Source organism: Trichoplusia ni, chromosome 10, assembly GCF_003590095.1.
Source record: "Trichoplusia ni isolate ovarian cell line Hi5 chromosome 10, tn1, whole genome shotgun sequence".
Taxonomy (NCBI): domain Eukaryota; kingdom Metazoa; phylum Arthropoda; class Insecta; order Lepidoptera; family Noctuidae; genus Trichoplusia; species Trichoplusia ni.
Window position 1 is genome coordinate 7,918,218 of NC_039487.1, and position 17,942 is coordinate 7,936,159.

At 37.4% G+C, this 17,942-nt stretch overlaps 2 protein-coding genes across 3 annotated transcripts in view; one reads left to right on the forward strand and one right to left on the reverse strand.

The window, feature by feature from the left end:
- LOC113498275 (protein MON2 homolog) overlaps window positions 1-17,942 on the forward strand; it is a 37,645-nt gene continuing 19,703 nt past the window's right edge. Inside the window, exons 1-19 of one of the 2 annotated variants that reach the window (XM_026878229.1) lie at window positions 1-247; window positions 1,055-1,186; window positions 3,022-3,204; window positions 4,362-4,491; window positions 4,933-5,033; window positions 5,457-5,582; window positions 5,749-5,828; window positions 6,310-6,451; window positions 6,842-6,956; window positions 7,413-7,544; window positions 11,590-11,686; window positions 11,834-11,962; window positions 12,165-12,244; window positions 12,422-12,552; window positions 12,881-13,000; window positions 14,245-14,449; window positions 15,397-15,530; window positions 16,011-16,122; window positions 16,632-16,673. In XM_026878229.1, the coding sequence (XP_026734030.1) occupies window positions 128-247; window positions 1,055-1,186; window positions 3,022-3,204; window positions 4,362-4,491; window positions 4,933-5,033; window positions 5,457-5,582; window positions 5,749-5,828; window positions 6,310-6,451; window positions 6,842-6,956; window positions 7,413-7,544; window positions 11,590-11,686; window positions 11,834-11,962; window positions 12,165-12,244; window positions 12,422-12,552; window positions 12,881-13,000; window positions 14,245-14,449; window positions 15,397-15,530; window positions 16,011-16,122; window positions 16,632-16,673 (2,311 nt within the window). In that variant the 5' untranslated portion in view covers window positions 1-127. The remainder of the gene's footprint in view (window positions 248-1,054; window positions 1,187-3,021; window positions 3,205-4,361; window positions 4,492-4,932; window positions 5,034-5,456; window positions 5,583-5,748; window positions 5,829-6,309; window positions 6,452-6,841; window positions 6,957-7,412; window positions 7,545-11,589; window positions 11,687-11,833; window positions 11,963-12,164; window positions 12,245-12,421; window positions 12,553-12,880; window positions 13,001-14,244; window positions 14,450-15,396; window positions 15,531-16,010; window positions 16,123-16,631; window positions 16,674-17,942) is intronic. The other variant, XM_026878230.1, reaches the window with a different exon arrangement.
- On the reverse strand, window positions 8,102-11,419 carry LOC113498277. Its single transcript, XM_026878232.1, has 5 exons — window positions 10,853-11,419; window positions 10,117-10,240; window positions 9,514-9,646; window positions 9,012-9,096; window positions 8,102-8,429 (listed from the first exon to the last, which is right to left on the reverse strand). Exons 1-5 carry the CDS (start codon window positions 10,938-10,940, stop codon window positions 8,191-8,193), a joined length of 669 nt encoding a protein of 222 aa, XP_026734033.1. The 5' UTR covers window positions 10,941-11,419; the 3' UTR covers window positions 8,102-8,190.

Below are 17,942 nucleotides of genomic sequence, written 5' to 3' on the forward strand. Positions count from 1 at the left end.
ATTCAAGTGACACGTTTTTGAACTGAAAATTGTGATGTCGATTGTGTACATGGCATAAATTCAATTTCTGTAATTTTTTACGTGATTAATAATGTGTATAAGTGAATTATCACAAATAATTTAAATAATGGCGTTCGTAAGCGCTGTTACCGGTGATGACTCCACGAAGAAATTCATGGAAGTCCTCCAAAGTGATTTCAAGACATTGAGTTTGGAGACCAAGAAGAAATATCCTCAGATAAGAGAGGTTTTTATCGTTTTATTAATAAAATTCAATTTAGATGATAAAATATGTGTTACTTAGTAATAGAAGAAAGTAAAGAAAAAATAATTGAAAAAAAAGCATTGTAAATATAAGACAAAATTTTAATGTCTTATCCATGTCAATGTTCAATTTAATCACAAGATTTTATTTAATCTAGCCGGTGTTTGTAAGCCTAGTAATTGCACGGTTTATCTATTATTGTACAGCTAACATCGATATTTAATTGTTTGATATGGCTGCAATCCTGAGACCTTTTTATAACTTTATATATGGGTGGATTTATGATTGCTGTTGTCAAATGAAAAAAAAAACATTACATTTTGGTATCTAGTTAGATATTAAAATTGTATATAATTAAATATATTTTTCTAAGCAGATACTAAGTAATTCCCTTAGCAATAACATACCTACACAAAATAATGATTTAGATTTATTAAATTGTTTATTGTTTGCAACTGTGTGCTCTGGTTTTTCATTCCCATTATATTTCAAACACTGAAACATTGTATTTTTGTTGTTAATAATTTGGTTATGCAATTCTGTTAATAATTGGTTTCATAACACAAGTAATGAATTAAAAAGTCAGTAAACTAAGGAGTTAATTACAAAAAGCTAAATGGATACAATGATAACTGATATCACTTAAAACATATAAAATGTAATACTACATTTCAAATAGTAGTAGAAAAACATGTCTCATACTAAAAATAACCGGAACCGAATCTCAATATAGACACTAACCCTTATACCATCGACAATTTGTACTAAATTTTAATCAATTTCTTCCAGGCATGTGATGAAGCAATAGAAAAGCTATCTTTGGCATCAAATAATCCGCAAGCCTCATTATACGGAGTGGTCAACCAGATTCTATACCCATTAGTACAAGGCTGCGAGTCCAAGGATCTCAAAATTATAAAGGTAATACATATTCTGAACTCTCTGTAAGACAATATAGTCTAGATTGACCAAAGTAAACTGTAGCAGGGCGTCAGTTATTGGTCCACCTGAAGTTGTTATTGTTAACTATTTAGTATATCACTCCCATTGCAGTTTATATAAGACTCCTAAATAATTTTGGCTAAGTTTGTGGCTTTTAAAAATATAGGTTGCATGTGGCTGGTCTAGTGAAAAAGCAATATGAGTAATAAGTGTTTGCCTGCAGGACTCTTTACTCATTGCATTCCTATTAGCTATGTAAAATTTTGTGTTATTGTTGGAAATATTTGCTTATAAAAATAAATTAAACAGGCAACTAGGCAACTACATTTCATGTTTTTTCATAGTGCCTCATTTTTACCTAACTTAATAAACGTGAAGAGTTTGTATGTTTGTTTGAGCATGCTAATTGCGGGACCAACTTAATGGCTGTGGTCTGATTTGAAAATTGATTCAGTTTTAGAAAGCCCATTTATTGAGGAAGGCTACAGGATATATCCGTGGACCAAGGACCATCACGCTTTTCTTAATAGAAGTAGAGCTATCATAATTACCATTTTAAAAAAAAGCATTCTTAATGTATTAAAACAATGCATAAAAATCCTAGTTTATATCTTCATAACGACACGGACGAAGTCGCGTCCACTAGCTAGTTGAGAATATAATGCACATTTGAAATGTTTTATTAAATTTATCTCATACATATTATTGTCCAGGAAGTTATATCAAAATCAACGAAATATTCAAGAGTAATATCAAAGGCATGTAGCATCCGTCACGATTTTCTGCAACACTTGTATAATGTTAAATACATATGTAAACTATTCTTAAGGCCAAGGTCCACTGTCAAACTATTATAGTACCTATTCCCTACACACTAAAGTCTATATTTCAATGAGCCTTTGTATAGTCTGGCATAACTTCCCTTTTAGGTATAGTTAAGTGATAATATGATTCATTTCAATTAATTACGCGATTCGCTTACTAATGGTTAGTTCTTTTTATTGAAGGTTGAAGTTTTACTTAGTATAATTGGAATATTTGATCAACCTTGAAAGTCTTTGCAATTGTATTTTTGTTCGTATTACTGCAAATTACATTATGTTTCAGAATCCATTTATACTAGTATTTGATAATTAATATATAACTGATAATCGCAAACTATTGTAAAATATTAATGAATTGCATACAAAACCATAATTTTGGTTTTAACCATTGGGCCATGGTTTTTCCCAAACATATGAAGCATTGTCTATCCTTGGCCACTTCTTCACATTCTAACACAAACTCCTATAGCCTTATAACCGACTCGCGTGCTTGGAGCCTACGTGTGGGAAAGGGTGCCCATCATCATGAGTTAATATGTTGGGATCCATGACCAGCTTTAAAAGCAATACTACTAAAATTCTCGTCTTTCTTTCACAACGGTAATACTATTCTTTTAAATTTTGGATGTAGGTCGGGTTCCGATCTCGTCGCATTCAGCCGAAAAACTTGTCAGATTCTGTTTATGACTAGTTTTTAAACAAACAAACAAAAAAGTGTGGAAGTGAGTGCGGAAAAGTATTAGGATTTCTAATACTTTTCCGCCCTCACTTTGCTTGTTTGTTTGTCGTTCCTTTTGGATTTTTGCCACTCAATTTTGAGGCACTTCCCGATAAGCTATTAGGCTGACATTTTCAGAGTAGCTTCAAATCCGATTATAATGCAATTTACAACTATTAAAACGGCTTGACCGATTTTGATAAAATTTTAATGGAGTAACATTTAAAAACGCGGGTTTATAGATTTTTTAATCTATTAATTTTTATTTCCAGTTCTGCCTAGGAACGATTCAGCGTTTGATCGCCCAGCAAGGTATAGACGCCAAAGGAGCCAGACATGTGGTCGACTGTCTCTACAACTTGGGACAGGCCGGAGTGCTGGAGCTGAAGCTACTGCAGACCGCTGCGCTGCTGATGACCACATCAGATCTAGTGCATGGAGATACATTAGCTAGGGTGAGTGGGGAAATCTTAAATTTGAGCTGTCTCTAGAAAATGTCACGAAAAATACAAATAAAAAATCAGCCTAATCTAGAGTACTCAGTTTTGGGCACGATCAATCAAGATCAATCACGATTTGATTGATCCCCGTGATTCTTGGTTATGTACCTCGCATGTTGAACAGTCGATTAATTTTCAAATACATACTTTAGCAATTAGTCATGTTAAGAAGTGTCATACAATCTCTTGAAAATAAATACAAAATACATATTTTAAATTGTATTAGGAGTTCATTTATTTTTTGAAAGTTGTATGTTTTGTCAATGATTTTGCCTTAGCAAACGCCTCTTCGTTTTGTTTCCAAAAAATAAAAATATTACATATATACATTCTGAAGTATCCAAACTTAACTAAAGTATAAATACTAAAACCGGAAATGCATTAAACCTTAACGTGTGTTAGCAATAAATATAGGAAATATTGATTAAACTGACAAAAAGGCAGAGATAATTTTATCAGCTAAATCGGTGATGGTTTTTAAGTGCAAAGCAAAGTTAACTAAAACAGTTAACTGATAAGATGAGATACAGATTAAATAATAAACTTTGACAATACATTTTTCGTTCTTTTGAAAACTTGAACAGCGAAAGTAGTTGTTTTAAAGTGATTGTTTTATTTTATTTATGAAATTAATTAATTATCATAAATATGTTTGATAAGAACGAGAGCTTTAGGATTTATGAGGTATTTCCTTTTGTGTGAAAAAGAATTACTCGAGCTTCTTTTATCGTATTTACAACTTGTATACGTAACGAGAGAAGTGATCCTAGATGTGTTTGGATTGGTCAGTCAGCCTGGAAGTACTACTAGATTAAAAAGATCTAAATATCCACGTTTTTAAATGTTAAATTTTGACAGTTTTATAGCGGTAAAGCTGGGTCTGTCGTTCCGATTGGATTTTTGTAACTCAATCGATTTTGAGACACTTCCCGATAAGCTAGAAGGCTAAAATTTTCAGTGTTGCTTCAAAGCTGATGGCGGTGCCATTTTCACCTATAAAAACGACTGGATCGATTTTTATAATATTGAATGGAGTGACATTTATAAATTGAATTGTTTTTTTGTATTTCTTAAATCTATGTACTATAATATGTTGTCTCTCCTGTGAGCAGACGATGGTGATGTGCATGCGCATGGTGTCTCCGTCGGAGAGTCGTGACGTCAGCACGAGCCACGCGGCCGCCGCCACCGTGCGACAGCTCGTCGCGCTCGTCTTCGAGAGGGCGCTGGCCGAAGCCGATGGTAAGATACTACAGGATATATAAGCTTTATATAGGAGTTTTATTTATTGAGTATAGAAACTTGTAACTAGTGAAGGTTTGGTAATTTGCTGATGGTTTGGTTGTGTCACAGCTAGATATTTGGTATTCTATAAAGCAGGAAGTGTAGCCTTTTAAATCTTTTAGAAATAATACCTCAGTGTTTAAGTTATGTGAATCACGAATATGATTCATTTTTATAATTTATAAAACCAAAAGTTGTTACCGTCCGGATATTTTTGAAATGAATCATTTATTCTGCAAATAGGATATTTCATCACTTTTACGTGTCTTTTTTGAGAACGCTGGAGTCGGCATTCCCTATCTGACTACCCTTTTTAAATGTTTAAGTCAAAGTAGCTTAATTGCTACAATGCTACAATCAGCCCATTTGGGCATACAATAATATGAATACTTTTTACAGGGACGCTTAAAGTGAACCCCGCCGATATAAGGCCACAGACGAATAATAAGGCGCCGAAGGACCTCAAACCTTGTGCTGTCGATGCTTACCTCATACTACAGGTAAATAAAAAATAGACTTATGTTAGACAATATTTAGTCTAAAGTCTTACTAAGCTGTAATAAAATGAGGAGAAATTTGAACATACAACGGCATCGGCAACGAAATAACTTAGTATGTAATTAATATCATATTGTACGGTCAGCAATTAAAGCCGATGAACAAAACCTGCAAAGAAATCGTTTTTAATATTGGTGTTTAGCAAGTGAAAAGTAGAATTCTGGTGTTTTGTTTTTCTTAGTTTCTTAAATCTGTCAATTTCTATAGACCTCTGTTGCTGACTGTACTATAAGGTACCTAATACGTATTCTTGTTTTTTAAGAAAAATAATAATTGAATGCCTGTCTGCTTTTTACTGCATAGGAAGGTGACGTTATGATTTATTTTTTTGTCCATATATATGGTTGAAACTTGTCTGTTTTCAGGATATAATACAGTTAGTGAATGGTGATTCGGCGCACTGGCTGGTCGGCATCTCGGACGTGCCCAAGACCTTCGGCTTGGAGCTCCTAGACACAGTACTGACTGACTTCTCGCCTGTGTTCTTTAAGGTAATCGGATTTGAACTGTATTTTCATGAGTATAAGGTGTAAATCGTGTCGTTTGAAAAGTGTTGGACTTGCTCCTTTCATTGTTATTGTAATCTAATTTGAACTATATTAACATTATATTAGGGTTCGAATTTTAATGTACGTTCTTGTTTTTATTCTATTGCAGATAGCTGAGTTTCGGTTTTTGCTTAAAGAACACGTGTGTGCTTTAATCATCAGACTATTCTCACCGAATGTCAAATACAGGTAATGATAAAGTTCAATTTTAGATATTAACAGTCATTTAAAATAACTATAAAATACTAGCCATTGCCCGCGGTTACGCCCGCTACAAATTGAGAATGATCCCACGGGAACAAAGTCGAGATAAATATCCTATGTGTTAATCCTATTCCTAAACTCTCTGTGTACCAAGTTTCGTCTGAATCTGTTGCGTGACAGAGGAATAAACATACATACATACAAACTTTCGCCTTTATAATATTAGTGTGAAATAATACAATTTAAATGTTATTAACATTAAATTTTCTATTAGAACTAGCTTCTGTGGAGTCCCCTTTATATTAATTTTAGCGCAATGTTTATTAGTGACTTGTTCGAGTCCAAAAAGTACTGTTTCCTCCCCCCACTATGAGTATAGTGTGTCATGGTCCTGTAGTCCTGATGTACCTCGTTCCTGCGGTTTCCTGTACATATAAGAAGTATCATGTATGATGTTGTCGCGCAGGGCCGCCTTCACGTCGCTGCACATCCCGGGCGCGGGCGCGGCGGGCGCGGGCGGCGCGGCCCCCGAGCGGCCTCACTTCCCCGTCACCATGCGCCTGCTGCGCCTCGTGTCCATCATCGTGCACAAGTACCACGCCGTACTGGTACTGTACAACACGATTACACACAACATTACCCTTAAAAATGTTGTACTCACATAAATTAACATGCATGTACTTAGACTTAAACATACGCCTTCCCACAATTACACACACCTGATCACTAAAACGCTTTAACACAGATAGTCTTACACACATACACAAAAAACGCGTTTTAATACTAAGTATTAAAATATACTCAAAACACAGACTAATAACAGTATTTAAGAACGAATCAACGCCTTAAGATGTCATACTATCTTATCCTCATAAATTGGCTTGTAAAAACAAACACACACTTGCTACAAGACACACACAAACACACTCATGCTCAAAGACACCCACACACACACATATTATTTGTACCACCTTATAACAAGGATATTGTGTTTCTAGGTGACCGAATGTGAGATATTCCTGTCTCTCACGATAAAGTTCCTGGACCCCGACAAGCCGATGTGGCAGCGAGCCTTAGCTTTGGAAGTGCTGCACAAAATGACCATACAGCCGAGTGAGTATCTACGTTTAATAGGAATATATATTTAGTATATTGATTTAGTAATTTAGCTGCAACAAAGTCTAATGTAAAAGATAGTTGATCTGTGTGTGTGTGTGTGTGTGTTTGTGGTTTCATGCCAGTAATATTTTATATTCCAATATAAACAATGGTTTAAAAAAGTTTTGGATGCAAATAGTGTTTCTTGTCAGATGACGTCAGATAGAAATGTATGAAAAAAGAAGGCATGTTGCGCCGATCCTAAATAAAAAAACAAGAGATAAGAGCAGAGGAACGATGGTTCCAATATAAGTTCAAAGTTTTCTGTATCAGCGATCATAAATAGCACTGCGTTAAGGAATCTTTAGTTAACTGTATCATTCGTCGATCATCAAAACATTCAACACCAAACAGATACAATCCTCTTTGGCTTGCTCAATTGATTTATTTTCCCTCCTTGTTTCCCCCCAGACCTCCTGAAAGCCTTCTGCGAGTGCTACGACATGAAGCCGCACGCCACCAACATATTCCAGGACATTGTGAACGCGCTCGGGGCCTACGTGCAGAGCCTGTTCGTCGCATCCAATGTTAATACTGCGGCCGGTGAGTCTATGTACTATTTATTATTTATTTAGCCATTTATTTACTCTGCAGTCCCACTGCAGAGCAAAGGTCTCCCTTAGGTTTGTCCACTCTGTCTGGTCTATTGCTATATACTAGAGTATTTAGTATTTTATCAAGGTCTTCGACTTTTCATGTCAATGTTCTTTGATTAAATAGAGTCACAAGAACGGATGGCCGGGTAGTAACCATCCGTTCGGGTTAAAGTCAGTACAATTTCTGTACTTAAAAATAATTTGTGAATAAAGACAATCATTTCGTAATGGTTACGCTTTACAATTGAACGTCTATTAAACCATTCGACAGCAAAAAACGTCTTCAAATAAGAAACTACAGAGCCAAACTTGATAAAATCGAAAGATTGCACGGATAACCCAGTGGTTGAAGCCACCAAGCCAAACGCAATTGGCGCAACATGTCGAGGATTTGATCCCCGCGTTTGACAAGTATTTGTGTGATCCACGAATGATTTTTCTGAGTTTGGTTGTCTTTGTGCATGTGACTTAAATAATTGCGAAACGCGAAACAAGGATCAAATACCTTACTGCGTCTTTTGTTTAATTTTGCTTAAAAAACTCATAACATATTCTTCAAAACCAAATGCCAAACCATAATTCCAAATGACCCATCACCACCCCACGACATCCTCAGCCGGCCGGATCTCTCCGACCGCGAACTCGGACCGGATCTCCCCGCTCACGTAGTCCACATCCGGCAGCATTATGTCCTCGTTCCCGCTCACGTCCTTGTACACGACCGCGTGCGTCTTCTCGTCTTCCTCGTAGTCCTCGTCTTCTGGGTCTTCGGTTATACTCTCAGCACTCAATAGGATGTTGTTCTTGGTTTCGTTTGAGAGAGTCAGGTTCCCTTAAAAAAAAGGCGCTTATTTGATGTAGAATTAGAAAATTTTAACCTTAATGTGTATGATAAATGTATTTTTGGCTCGATCGTCAAAAACAGAGATATAACTCATTTTTGCATGCTGATCGATCGTTTAAGTATAATAATTAAAACTGACGACGTTAAGGTTGTCTCATAATGGACATTTCCTTCGGTTATAATCTGCCCTGTACAGGTAGCTACAGAGTCCAAACTCACTTTTCAAGCTGACCTTCAAATGATTATTATCGGCGGCTTTTACCTACTTGTACTACTTCTATACGGCTTTTGGTATGACCAATCTTTTAACAATATTCAATCAGTGACTGTAAGAGAGCCTAAGTTAGTTAGCCCATTACTAAAACCATTTTTAACGTCATACAAATAGAGTTCAAACTCGCTTCTCACGCCGACTCTTAAATGACAATCATAACCCTGCCCCAAACAACTCTTCGTTCTCGAGACTCTGATTATTATTCTTAATACGACTATTGTAGACTATGATAGATTAAAATCGTGCTATTATTATAAAAGCAATTTTATCGTCATACAAATAGAGTTGAAACTCACTGCTCACGCCGATTCTCAAATGAGTATCTTCACCGGCCTCCGACTCTTCGCCCTCACTACCATCCGACTCTTGGTTTTCGAAGTTCTGCTTAAAGTAAGATTATTAGTAAGGTATTTGACTAGATCTAAATAAAATAAATCTGTTTAGTCCATCAGACAGATTTCTAAAAAATATTGGATACGTATTTTTCATTTTATGACAAAATCAAAAAGTATTTTTTTTACCCTATACCAGTCAGTAAAATGACATTTTCAGGCCCAAATAAATAGTGTTGTGGCAGAAAATTGTTTTCCAATGAAAAGTTAGTCGAAATAAAAATTTTAATCAGTATCAAACTGATATAAATCTTTAAAAATATTGTCATATGCACAAAGACACCCGGATTCAGGAAAAGCATTCGCGCCATTTCGCACGGGATACGCAACACGTACACGAACGCTCAGTGGGTTTGGCGAGGTGACCTCAACCGTACTGACTGGTATAAATAACTAATAATCGTACTTTAGTGTTATTCCTTTCTTCGAACTCGACCATCTGTAGGTATATGTCGATGAGCGGCCGGCACCGCTTCATACACATCCGGTAGCTCCGGAAACGGTTCGTCCGGTAGTGGTTTGGGCAGCCAAGACGCTCCCTACAATAATAAATGTTAGGTTATTATTGTTTATTTTGTTTGCAGTCTAAGCTCTACCCTGGATGAAGTTGAACTTTTTCTCCCTGTATACTGCCTATATTAGGATGAAATATCGTAGCAAACATCGTAGAACTTGGTTTTGGAATAACAATGTAAATAAAAATAGAAACTTTAAAAAATATGTTCAATAATGGGATAATATATAACCCGACTAGTAGTCTAGTAAATCATGGGTTTTGACAAATTCGTGTGAAGCTTAGTCAGATAAAAAAACTACTAAACAAATTAATCTAACAATCATTGTAAATTTTAATCTGGTAAAGGTAAAGTCACAATATTATATCCACATCTTAATGCCGCTACCAAACTTGCAATGTCCAAAAAATCGTCCACGAAAAATGCAGTAGCAATAGCAATTCATCAAAAATACATAAAACGTATCTACTGTAAAATGAAAGAGAAATACCAACGTGCAGTTCTGCGCAAAGAACACAAAGGTCCAAACTGGAGCGACGTCCTCGACGCACACGCCAGGCGAGAAGCGGCGAGTACAGCGCATCTTGATCAGTCTCGCTAGCTCTGGGTGCTGGGCCTCTGAAGGAAAATATATCATCTTACTAGCTGTACCGGCAAACTACGTACCGCCTAACAGTCGATGATAAAAATACATTTTCTTTTGCTTTTTCCATATTTTGTCACCGTTCAAACCTTCCCTGGACTGCCACGAATATTCCAAAACTAAAATAAGCCAAATAGGTTCAGTCGTTCTCGACTTTATGCGAGTCTAAAAACAGCAATTCATTAGGTGTACCTATCACCTACCTAGTATCCTACTAATCGTCATCATCACCCTTCTAATATTATAAACCCGAATGTTGCATGTATGGGTATATGTTCCCCTTTTACGCAAAAACCCATGCACGGATTTAGACGAAACTTGGTACTTAGATAGATGGTTTATAACAAGGATTAACTCATAGGGAATTTTTACGATTTTCGATCATTTTCGCCGGCTACTGCTACTGCTAGCATAATGTATGTATTCATATACTTAAAGGTAAAGTGAATTGGCTATTATACACATAAATATTAGGGGCAGTTCATCCCAACCATTTTTCTATTTATAAAGAATGTTTTTCCTTCACCGGATATTATAAAACAACGTTTTACTGTGTCAGCTAGTATATTATTAACAATCTATTTCACCTATTGAGTCGTCCTCATCATAACTGCTACAACTGACATTATATATGAAAAACACACACAGAGTAACTTTTATAAATATTTTACTCATATTTTATGATCATCATTAATTCTAATGACTTCTGTCAAAAGTATAACCATGGCCTATTCGTTTAGTTTTTTTTTTTACAATATAAATGTATGATAGCTTAGTTAGATTAATACATTGAAAACACTTATATTGACATTTGCACGCCATGTTATAGCAGGACATGTTGAAACAAATTTATTGTAACACCTTATGTATGGTACATAAGGTGTTACATTTTAGCAAATAAATATTTGAATTTGGATAAGTCAATCTTACTAATATTTCTTTTTGCTGAATCTTAAGTCGCCATAGTTTCTTGTTAAATTAATATAAAGATTTTATGGGAATGTAACGTTCGTTTTTACTTATCTTCAAAGAAAAACAACAAGACATGGATGCTTAAATCAAAAGACCGGCCAGAATGAATAGACCAACACCCACTGTACGCGTCGTGCCGCGGGTTCGACCCCGTCTAGGACAAGCATTTGTGTGATCCACGAATGCTTGTTCTGAGTCTGGGTGTCTTTGCGCACATATTTTTTATGTTTGTGACACCCCTCGCGACACAAGGATTCAATTCCTGACTGCGGGAGTCGTTTTTTTTAAAACTGTAACTCCAAAAAAGTCAGCAATATTTCTTTCTTATCATATTTGTATAATTTCTCCGTAGGATCATCAGGTATACCCCAGCAGTCTGGTTTCTACTGGAAGGGAGTCTGGTTGCCGCTCTGCGTCACCTTCGAACCCGGCACTGCAAAATCTGTATAGTAAGTATTATTGCATTGAGTCCTGTTCCAGCCTCATCCGGACTCGGACCGAGACCTTTACTATATGATTGACCCATCGTGCTTTTGGACGACAGACTTTATTAACTTACCTAATATGAATAACCTACATATAATTATATTTTCCAGCATAGAGATGCTAGACAGAGCGGAAGCGCCGACGATACAGGATGGTTACGGCATCTCCGTGGCCTACGCGTGCCTCATGGAGATCATTCGGTCCATCGCTATTAGTATAGAGGGCGCTGAGTACTTCAGGTATGTATCATTATTCAATTTTTTTTCTAGATTATTTTACATGTAGATAAATCCCATATTCAATTGTTCATTAATAAATGGATTGTAAAAAATATGAAAAATGTCACTATTAATATTATCCATCAGTGCCAATTTCTGGTATATATTTGAATGAAAACAGTTGAGTTTTGCTTTAGTTAAAAATGTGTTCATTCACCTACAGATTACAAGAAATGTACGAAGATATACAAAACGACACAGAAGAAAGAGAAGTCAATTCAAATAAAAATGGAAGCAATAAAGGTAATTCTTTATTTTTCAAAATCTCACACAGTGTAATATGAACCTTCTGCCTATATACTATAAGCTTTTTATTAAGTTTTTCTAGATTTTTGCTTACATTATTGAAGCGAGACAGTTTTACAAATGCTGTTATTGGCTGTTATAACTTTGTGGACCAAATAAAACGTGTTTTTTCAGATTCTGAGAATAAAACACAAGATAAATTAATAACGAACAATTCACACAACGGGGAAGCTGATCAGAACTCCAACGTGGTCCAGAAGATAGAAGATGATGTACAGGATAAAGAGAAGCAGCTACGGTTGCAGGTCAGTGCTACTTCTTTTATGGTATCGGACCCTAGGGGCCTATTATAAAACTCCGAAGTCTGTCTATCTGTCTGTCTCAAGAAGTATGGTAGCTATTTAGTTGATTTTTTTATAGATGAGCACTTCATGTTGCCGTTGGAAGAACACCGTGTAATTATTAATTAAAAAATAGGGTTTTCATACAAAACATATTTTTTTAGGTTATGGTAGAGAACCATTCGTGTCTGAATCCGAATCGACTTTGGCCGGACTTTTTCAATTTAAATTATGTTCTAATCTTACATCTGATATCAACTGACGTCACAAATAAAATGAACTTAATTTTCAGTTATTAAAGTCTTCATGGTGCGGCCTAGTGTGGGGTCTATCAGTGCTTGCCGAAGCGAGTATCGGTGAACTGGAGAACATACTGCGCGCCATACAGACGCTGGCGAGGGTCAGCGGTAAGGTGAGTTGAGAACACTATTCAGAGTCTTAATTTAAAAGTGATAGAATGTATTTTACCACGTTTCTATATGCTCGCTTTCTTGTTTGCTTGTTTGTCGTTCCGGTTGGATTTTTGCAACTCAATTTTCAGGCACTTCCCAATAAGCTAGCAGACTGAAATTTTCAGGGTAGGTTCAAATTCGATGACAATGCAATTTACAACAGAACTATAAAAACGGAAGGACTGCTTTTGATAAAATTTTATTGGTGTTGCATTTAAAAACGGGGTATTTAGATTTTTAAATCTATTATTTTTCTTTAGTTTATTCAGGAAGACAGAAATCATTCATTGATTCATTTATATTGATAAGATGTACAAATGTAGATACATTAAAGACTAAGAGTTCCATAAAATGTTTAAAAAACTATGCGGTTAATTACAAACAACAGTACTAAACAAAAATGTGACGTCTTGTTGTTATTTGTCCCGAGAAACGATATTGGCAGAAAAAGGAAATTTTCTATGACAAATAAATGATTATGATTATGCAAAACTCGACACTTGTGATTCGTAAAAGCATAAGAGTAGCATTTATAATGAACTTGACATTGTAAACGGGATGGGCCATGGGACGTGCAAAGTAAGTATAGCGGCTAGACTTGGGAACATCTTGGGAAGTTGTGCATTCATCGCAAATTGAACATTCGTAGCAAAGGGGATATTCGTAGTAGTGACTAGACATGCTTAGCCAGTTCAACGGTCGTAGCATTACTATGAATATGAGTTTTTGTGGAAAACTATTTTTTACAAAAAGAAACGACTCCTGCAGTAAATAATTTAATCCTTGTGTCCAGTCTTAGAACAAGCATTTGTGGATCACAAAAATGTTTATCCTATGCGGGGATCGAAACCGCGATCCGACGCGATCAGTGGGTTTGGCGTGGTGACATGAACCATTTGACTTTCCGTGCAGTCAATTTTACAACTAATTATTTGTTGCAAATTGATATTCATGGTGAAGCCCACTTCACCATGAATATCAATTACAAAAATGAGGTGAGTTGCAAGGTGAGTTACAAATACCCATATTTGTAACTCACACAACTAAACCTTCGCACTCAAGTGGACATTTGAAATTAACTGGATATTCGTAGCACTGACTGTTGATCATAATAATTCATATGGATTGTCGTAGCGTTATTGGATATTCGTAGCCAATTACATATTCAGTCGTAGTAAACTTTAAAGCTGTGTGTTGCGTGTAGGTGGGTCACGCGACGGGTCGCGACGCGTGCGTGAGCGCGCTGTGCCGCTGCGCGCTGCCGGCGCAGTACGTGGTGCCGGCGCTGGGCGCGCTGGGGGCGCTGCCGTGCCCCTGGCGCCGCGAGCCGCCGCCGCCGCCCGACCCCGACTACAGGCACCAGGTGGTCTGGGTCGGCACGCCGCTGCCCTCCGCCTCGCTGCCCACCGGTGAGACACATGACTGGCCTGTGGCTCTAGTGGTTAGTGACCCTGCCGTGCCCCTGGCGCCGCGAGCCGCCGCCGCCGCCCGACCCCGACTACAGGCACCAGGTGGTCTGGGTCGGCACGCCGCTGCCCTCCGCCTCGCTGCCCACCGGTGAGACACATGACTGGCCTGTTGCTCTAGTGGTTAGTGACCCTGCCGTGCCCCTGGCGCCGCGAGCCGCCGCCGCCGCCCGACCCCGACTACAGGCACCAGGTGGTCTGGGTCGGCACGCCGCTGCCCTCCGCCTCGCTGCCCACCGGTGAGACACATGACTGGCCTGTTGCTCTAGTGGTTAGTGACCCTGCCGTGCCCCTGGCGCCGCGAGCCGCCGCCGCCGCCCGACCCCGACTACAGGCACCAGGTGGTCTGGGTCGGCACGCCGCTGCCCTCCGCCTCGCTGCCCACCGGTGAGACACATGACTGGCCTGTTGCTCTAGTGGTTAGTGACCCTGCCGTGCCCCTGGCGCCGCGAGCCGCCGCCGCCGCCCGACCCCGACTACAGGCACCAGGTGGTCTGGGTCGGCACGCCGCTGCCCTCCGCCTCGCTGCCCACCGGTGAGACACATGACTGCTATACCGGAGGTCGGGGGTTCAACCACCCAGGACAAATGTTTGTGTGACAAGCACGGTCATTTGTTCTGTGTCTGTTACCGTTACCGTAAGACGCTTAATGCTCTGCCCTGCCAATTTACCTGCCACAATATGAGAGTACCTGATAGCAGCAAGGTTACAGCATGAGTTTTGACCTTCAGACGCGTTAACAAACAAACGACAAAATTGAAACATGAAAAAACATGTGTACCTTACACAGCACGTTACAGTAATCTGACAGAGTCGGTGTAATATGGCTTCTCCTCTACCTTAATATCAATTAAAACATGTCTGTATTGTTAAAATTTTGTTACATCAGGTCAACAGCAGTCCTTCGTGATGGTGACCTCCCGTCACGTGACGGCTATGAAAGCACTACTGTGTGCTGCACAGCGTGATGGAGACACGATCCAGCAGGCCTGGCTACCAGTCCTCACCACATTGCAGCATTTGGTAGGATTTATCTTCTAATATATAAAATTCCCGTGTCACGGTGTTAGTTACCGTACTCCTCCGAAACGGTTCGAGCGATTTTTATGAAATTTTGTATACATATTGGGTAGGTCTGAGAATAGAAAATCTATTTTTCATACCCCTAAGTGTTAAGGGTTGCTCACACTAAAAAAAAAAAATTTTATTTTTTGGACCAAATTGTTTGTTTTTTTTTATAGTGTGGCATTATCATTATTAAATCATAAAATCATGTCCCAAACTCACCCTTATCTCACTCGTAAAGTCATCACAAACTCATCCCAGACTTACTTATAATCAAAACAAACTAACCACAAAATCACCACCAGCTCATCCCATGCTTACACCATGTTTAGTTGTTCATCCCAAAAATTTGATTCACTATCTTTCTACTCTTCAATACTCCGTATTTCTAATCGCAGGCTCTATAAATCTCACTCATAGTCCTGATATTTCATCCAGGTTTGGATCTTGGGTTTGAAGCCGTCTACCGGCGGCAGTATGAAGGCAAGCCGCGCAAGCGCCGACGCAAACGCAGTCATGAGCACTTCCGCTGTCATGGCCGACCTGCCTGGTCAGTATATTACCATATTACGCACATGATTAACAAAAAAAGTCTGTCATTGTTTCAGTTTTGTTTCTAAAATTGTTATATTTTGAAATAATTACATTTATTTGTTTTCTTTTTATGTTCCATTTCTTTTATGTTTTCCAAAATAGTTAAAACAATAAGATCTGCTAAATATAAAAATTGCCCTTAAAAATTTTAAATCCAATGTTTTAAACTTTTACAGTAAAAACTTAAAAGCTTTTACTGTAACTTCATCTATTCAATTTCATTATAATATGCAAAAGAAGCTACATGAAAACTTGCAGCATCTCTAACACTTCATTTAAATCCAAACTCATACATCGACCATTATCTTTTCTTAAAAAAATAACAATCTATTCCTCTTTATTAAACCAAAAATCATATCTTGACTTCTCAAACTAACCCTTCCCACTAACCAACATAACTTGATCTGTTATACCAAAGACTTCTATACTGTAGGCGTACCTATGTATGTATGACATGTTTCGCAGGTCAGCAAGTTCCCGTGGCCGAGTCTCTCGGAGTTATGAGTGGTATATTAACGTACTTACACTGTCTAGTATGCATTTCGAATACATTTTCTTTATAAAATATGTACAATATGAAGTTTATATATCTCTACGTCTAAAGTTGCCACCGTTTTTTTCATATATGTACTGATGAATTTAAATCTATTGTAGGTTGTTTTAAGGTTTAATATCGCGAGTATGCATTGTTTTGTGATTACAAAATACGATTTCTATCTCGATAATATTTTTGTGAAGTTTGTTTAGTTTAAAAGAAATTCCACACTCGCGAAAATTCGTGAGTGAGTCATGATGTTCAAGCGATTCCAGGAGGAGCAATGATGGGCATGTGTTTCAGGCTAACTTATTGCCTATGCATATCAGATTTATCAGAAAATTACATATTAAAACAGTTGCTGGAATTTAGACCTGCAACTATGTGCATAATAATTCAATCTTTGAAACCCTAGTTCACATAAATACTTAGACCTTTGTTTAGTCCTAGCTACCGCATTAGGTTAAGTAACCTGTAATGGTAGATTAGTGTGATAATTAAATAAATAAATAAATAAATAAAAAAATAAAAAAAAATAAATAAATGATTCTTGTGTCGCGGGGTTTTCATAAACATTCAAGTCGCATGCTCAAGACGCCCTGTTTCGAAGCAAGCATTCAGGAATCACATTCTACCATATATAAACCACGCAGATATAAAAGCATTCAAAGTATGATAAATAAAAAAGCCCTTTATTTTGCTGAAATCATTCTTATTTATAGTCTATTAAAGTATATTATTGTTTTGTCGTTCCAATAATAAGGGAATAGGAGCATTGATTTTACTCATTGCATTATATTCGATTAATAAAGGACGTCTGATGTATGATTCCAAATGCATACAGAACATTTAGGGGTATTTGAAGCTTGTACACAGGAGCACTGGGATGGAGCTTGCTGGCCGTTTGTGTGTCTTTATGTTTGTCGCATTATAACTACCAGCGGTGGTCGAATCAACTGTCTATGTAAAAGAATAGATTTCTTATAACTTGGGCAAAACACACAGCTCATATTTTACGTCCAAAAAGCAATAAATTTAACCAAAGAAAAATAAATTATTCATACTTTTCGCTTTGTATATTTTGTAGTTTGTTTGAAATTACATACGTGACAAAAACTGCAGTTTAATTAATCAGAATAATATACCTGAAAAGGAAATTACAATTTTCACAAAAAAAAAACCGACTTCAAATGAAATGGTGATAATGGGACCACACGGGAAGCACAAGCTTTCAAATAAAA

Excerpts from the sequence above, each read along its gene's own strand:
- LOC113498277 (XM_026878232.1), bottom strand. The coding sequence starts at position 10,940 with ATGAGTAAAATATTTATAAAAGTTACTCTGTGTGTGTTTTTCATATAT. Across the intron at positions 9,647-10,116 it reads TTCTTTGCGCAGAACTGCAC|GGAGCGTCTTGGCTGCCCAA; the intron begins GTTGGTATTTCT and ends TTATTATTGTAG. Across the intron at positions 9,097-9,513 it reads AAGAAAGGAATAACACTAAA|AACTTCGAAAACCAAGAGTC; the intron begins GTACGATTATTA and ends TACTTTAAGCAG.